Here is a 6,064-nt window from a genome sequence, read left to right as displayed (position 1 = left end):
TATATGTGTGTGTGTGTGTAGAGTGTTAGGTGTGATGTACAGAATTAAATATTGAAAAAAAGTCGTCAGAATTTTGGAATAACTTCTTTCATTTATTTTATACATATATTAGCGCTTTCGTTCGTCTTTCGAACTTGTCAAATATAATTCTGTGAAAATACAGAGATCTTGCTTATTTATATAAAACAGGTGTTTTTTGGGGTTTTGTTTATAACAGAACATTGTTTTGTTTTTTTGTGGGGTGAGGCTTTGGAGACAATGGAAGATGTATAAGCAGATAGAGATCGATAGATAGACTGATAGTCAGACAGATAGAGAGATGGTTGTGGTAAAAGAGAGAGAGAGAAGGGCTATTGTATTGAAATGGTCTATCTTTCTATCTGCCTGTCTATCTATCTATCTGCTTATACATCTTCCATTGTCTCCAAAGCCTCACCCCAAAAAAACAAAACCCAAAAAAACAAAACCCAAAAAAACACCTGTTTTATATAAATAAGCAAGATCTCTGTATTTTCACAGAATTATATTTGACAAGTTCGAAAGACGAACGAAAGCGCTAATATATGTATAAAATAAATGAAAGAAGTTATTCCAAAATTCTGACGACTTTTTTTCAAGATATATATATATATATATAAATATATATATATACACATATATATATACAACTGGCATCTTTCAGTTTCTGTTTACCAAATCCACTCGCAGGACTTTGATCAGCCCAAAGTTGTCATAAAAGACACTTGCCCAAGGTGCCATGCAGTTGGATTGAACCCAGAGCCATGTGGTGGGGAAGCAATCTTCTTACCACACAGCCACACCTGTTAAATGTTGTCATTTACTCACAGATCAGCCCTGACCAAGCAGACCAGTGTTTTTTCTGGTCATGTTCATCTTATATCTTGTAGATTTAAGATTAATCCATCCAATTTCTTGTATTGTTTAAGACAATGTGAGTTGAGAAAATTTGGCTGCTATTTCTACCTCCTCAAACAACCACCATAGAGAATATATAGTGGGTTGTATTAGTAGTATCAGATTCCCACTTCATAAGGTCACTGCAGTTGTTTAAATTCTTGCCTGTTGATGATTGAAACAGAAAAAGGCAGGAGAGGATGGTTTGAGGAAAGTGTTTAGAATGTCCTTTTGAAAATTAATCAGTACCAGTAATCCTACTGGAGGTAACATTTTAGGGATAGAAGTGCACTTTGTGTCTAGGTAAGGGTCTATTTCATGTTACATAGTTTTGAAGAGATACCTTTTAAAAATACATTTATGTGCATTTTATATCAACTCACACCGAAGGCTTGTACAGGAAGGATTTGAACTCTGTATTACAAGTTAACATTATGCTTGTCACTGAAGTAGCAAGCTGTGCCACATCATGGTACATATTAGCAGCTAATTGGACTGAACCATTGCAAGCTCACAGAACATTTGTCAATGTTTGAGAGTTAAGTAACTTAGCTTCAGTGTTGTGCTGGTGATGATAACAGACCAGTTGAAAAACTTGTCCTTACAGCAACTAAATTTATTAACACCTTCAAACACTTTTCAGTTTTCTTAGCTTTGTTTCCAACACAGACCATCACCTTATATTCCAAATTTTATCCTATGTATTTAACCAGCTGCATCGATCTTGATATTAAGATCGTGGCTATTGAAGGGGAGCCTTTCTGTTATTCTTTATGGTTTATGTCATTTTTGATGATAGTAGTATGTTTTTTTAAATTTTTTTGATAGATCCTGTACTGGAGGAAGAAGATGGAGAGGAAATTACCCCAGATCTGTGGCAAGAAGCTTGCTGGATCGTCATCAGTTCATACTTTGATGAAAAGGGTTTGGTGAGGCAACAGCTGGATTCCTTCGATGAATTCATTCAGATGTCTGTACAGCGAATTGTTGAGCATTCCCCTGCCATTGATCTGCAGGCTGAGGCACAGCATACATCAGGCATAATCGAGACACCTGTAAGTAATAAAAACTCTTCTGTTTCTATGTGTTTGAAACAATATGTAAATTGATATTTAGTTATGAAACCACCATGAGTCAAATATGATCTGATATTCTGGCAGGTTTTAAACTCCCTCTTTTCCCATAAGATAGAATCTCAACTGGGATCCCTGAAAGATGTTTAGGGGTCCACAGTAGTAGGTTATGGGTAAATGAAAAAATTTTGCTTCAGATATATTTAATGCAAGAAACAAGTTTCTTTCTCTGATGTTTTATATAGTTCAGCTTAGACAAATGAATTTTGAAAGAACTATTTATAAAACTAGTTTTTAAATATTGAATAGCTTTGGGGGTCCACAAGAATAAAATAGTAATCAAAGAGATGCATAGATAAAAAATGGTTGAGAACCTCTTCTTTAAATTATCGGCAATGAGTCAAGTCAGTGCCCCAGTTTGAATTCTTACTTCACTGATATCACAAATTCCTTTCCTTTACAAAATACAGAAACATTAAGACTACATCTGTCTCCCAATTCCTTCATTTTCATCGATCTTAGACTTCACTGAATTCTCTAGTTTTATATGTAAGCTGATAAACTTCAAATGTTGTGTGGCTGTAAATTTACTGTCTCCAGTTTTAGAAGAGGTATACTACATACCTGCTTGTTCTAAGAAGCAACAAGAACATCATTCAATTGTAAAGTAAAACTGTTTGACTCATGCCCAGAAGAAAGAAAAGCAGAATTGAGCCACTGGTTACATTTGTCGTATGTTTAAGGCCAGTTCCTTATTTTGTCATTTCCCCCCAAAAACTACTTCTCAGGCTTTTATGACAATTAATGAAACAGTGAACAAATAGAAGTTTGACACTTATTCTATTGGACACTTTTGTCAAACTGCTAAGTTACGGACACATAAACAAACCAACACTAGCTGTCAAGTGAAGGACAAGCACACACACACACACATATATGACAGCCTTCCTCACTCAAAATGCTTTGGTTGGCCTGGGGCTACAGTAGAAGTTACTTGCCTGAGGTGCCATGCAGATGGGTGAGATGGAATTTGTTGAAGCAGATATTCTACAGCTGGACACTCTTTCTGTCATCAACCCTCACCTGTTTCCAAGCCAGGTGAATGTTTCCCAATGGCCCAGCATATTTATCACGAAGCACTGTAAACAAATATCATGCTCGTTTACAATCATCTCATGATATGAAGACAAGACTACACACACATAGAACAGCTTCTTTCAGTTTTCATTTACCAAATCCACTCACAAATCTTTGGTTGTCCCAGGGCTATAATAGAAGCCACTTGCTCAAAGTGGTGCACACTGGTATTGAACCCAAGGCCACATGATTGGTAGGCAAGCTTCTGAACCACATAACCAGACCTGAACCTATTAGAGCAAGTGATGACACTAGAGCCATTTCAATCAGCTGAACCTGTTTCCTACAAGTTGTTGTATTAATCAAAAGAAATTAATATTTCTCAATCTTGTCTGCTTCGTTATAATTAACTCCTCTCATTCACTGTATCCTTTTATATCCCTCAAACAACTTTTCTCCTTTTTTTTTTTTTTTACTTCAAAAATTTTATGTTCGTTTGAAGAAAGGCTTGGAATGAATGAATGAATGAATAGCCGTAATTGCTAGAATATGCTACAAATTAATCCAAAGACCCAGTCTTTGGGTAATGTTGTAGTACTTTATTTTGTGCTCCAATTTATGGATTGAAACTGTTTTTGTTTTCTACTTTCAGCCAAGGTATGTCTTAAAATTTGAACAGATCTATTTATCTAAACCAACTCATTGGGAGAAAGATGGCGCTCCAAGTCCTATGATGCCAAATGAAGCAAGATTGAGAAATTTGACGTAAGTTGTTGGGATTTATTTTATCTTTTACTCTGATGATGATAATAGATGGTAACAGCAATGATGGTGGTGGCGGTGGCGGCAGTGGTTTGTTTTGGATGTGTGATGGTAACTTAAATGTTTCATATTTGTTAAACAATTAGTTAACATTTACAGTTAGAATGAAGAAATTGAGAAAAGCCACTACGTTTTTTCGCAACAAAATAAAGTGGTACAGCTAAGGACCTACTCCGAACTGAACCAGGTTCCAGGATTTGATCAGTGGAACAGCCTGCTCGTGAAATTACCATACAAGTGGCTGAGCACTCCACAAACACATGCATACCCATAACGTAGTTCTCAGAGGAATTCAGGTGTGACAAGGCTGGCCCTTTGGAATACAGGTACAACTTATTTTTTGCCAGCTGAGTCGAATGGAGCAATGTGAAATGAAGTGTCTTGCTGAAGGACACAATGCACTGCCAGGAATCAAACAGTCATGAGCCAACCACCTTAACCATTTCACCACTTCTGTTTATTGAATTTTCACAACGAGAGACCTCCAAAGATTTGTCCTTTGCATAAATAAATTTCGGATAATACAGCCTGACAGAAATCATTTCTCTCCCATTCCAGTCCTGAGAATTAGATTTAACACTACAAATTAATAAAACACTTGATTATGGGTAGTTCCACAAATTTTGGAATACTGACCATAAAATAGTCCTGGTCGGTTGGAATATAAATTTAAGTCATCCTGGGATGGCATCTGCTTTACTAAATTACTTCTTGGCCAGTCATTCAGTATCCCTTATAAATTTAGTCAAACACAACACACTCAGTATTTTCAATGAATGAGCAGAAGTGTCTGATAAGAAATATTTCTTCCCTACCTTATTATATCTGCTCCATAGATGGTGCAGGTTTGGCTGTGTGGTAAGACATTTACTTTCCAACCTCATGATTGTGAGTTCCAATGCATGGCATCTTGGGCAAAAGTCTTTTAATGCAACCCCTGGTCAACCAGTGTTGTGAGTGGATTTGGTTGGTGGAAACTGAAAGAAGTCCATTGTATGTGTGTGTGCGTGCATATTACTGTCTCTGTGTTTTGACATCACATGACAGTAGTACACAAGTGTCACCATCATGAAGGTGGTGTCCTTTGTTTCCAATCTTCCATGGAAAACATGTCTGGTTGTGGAGCAAATATTCCCTTGCTTGAAGACAGGGTTGGCAACAGGAAGGGCATCTGACCTTAGAAACTCATCTCAACAAATTCCATCCAACCCATGCAAGCATGCAAAAGTGGACATTAAATGGTAGTGGTGGAGATTATGATGATGATGATGATATTCATTACTGATATTGCTGTTTGTTTAATTTTAGTTACTCGGCACCTCTCTACGTTGACATCACGAAAACTGTCATCAAAGAAGGAGAAGAACCAGTTGAAACTCAACATCAGAAGACCTTCATTGGTAAAATCCCAATTATGTTACGCTCGACTTACTGCCTTCTCAATCGTCTCACAGATCGTGATTTGACAGAGTTGAATGAATGTCCACTCGACCCAGGTGGATATTTTATTATTAACGGATCTGAAAAAGTTCTCATTGCACAAGAGAAAATGGCTACAAACACTGGTATGGTTATTTTAAAACTTTTTTATCAAACTTTTGTGTAGTTGTGTGTGCATACATATATGCTTATATATATCTTTTACTTGTTTCAGTCATTTGACTGCAGCCATGCAAGGGCACCACACCTTGAATGTTTTTTTAGTCAGACAGATTGACCCTAGGACTTTTTTCTAAACCTAGTACTTATTCTATTTGTCTCTTTTGCCAAAGCACTAAGTTACAAGGATGTAAACACATCAGCACCAAAGGGCAAACAGACACAAAGACACACACGCATGCAAACACACACACATATTATATATCTATATATATAAAAATGAGAATGTGTGTCTGTCTGTCGGTCTGTCTGTCTGTGTGTGTGAATCCCTAAAACTCAAGAACTACGCAACCAATTTCATTCAAATTTTACACATGCCTTACTTAGGGTTCCAGTTGTGTTTTAGTCAAAAAAAATTATTAACTTCTTGCAGAGTTCGAGCACACGGCAACATAATATCTCCTCCACTATTTAAGTATTACGTGTCAAAAGTGAAACAAAAACACTCATGTCAAATACTTTCACTTTAAAAATGAAACTATTCCACTAACTGAAACAATCACATTTCGATACTGTAG

At 36.6% G+C, this 6,064-nt stretch overlaps 1 protein-coding gene across 1 annotated transcript in view; it reads left to right on the top strand.

Annotated features, from left to right (window-relative positions):
• Positions 1-6,064, top strand: part of LOC106874492 (DNA-directed RNA polymerase II subunit RPB2) — a 46,481-nt gene that overhangs the window by 5,586 nt on the left and 34,831 nt on the right. Inside the window, exons 2-4 of the mRNA XM_014922237.2 lie at positions 1,744-1,970; positions 3,718-3,830; positions 5,196-5,452. Of these exons, the coding sequence (XP_014777723.1) occupies positions 1,744-1,970; positions 3,718-3,830; positions 5,196-5,452 (597 nt within the window). The remainder of the gene's footprint in view (positions 1-1,743; positions 1,971-3,717; positions 3,831-5,195; positions 5,453-6,064) is intronic.

The sequence above is a fragment of the Octopus bimaculoides genome, chromosome 22 (assembly GCF_001194135.2).
Source record: "Octopus bimaculoides isolate UCB-OBI-ISO-001 chromosome 22, ASM119413v2, whole genome shotgun sequence".
In the NCBI taxonomy this organism is placed as follows: domain Eukaryota; kingdom Metazoa; phylum Mollusca; class Cephalopoda; order Octopoda; family Octopodidae; genus Octopus; species Octopus bimaculoides.
Note: the sequence above shows the minus strand (reverse complement) of the source record. Positions and strands in the feature narration are given on the sequence as shown.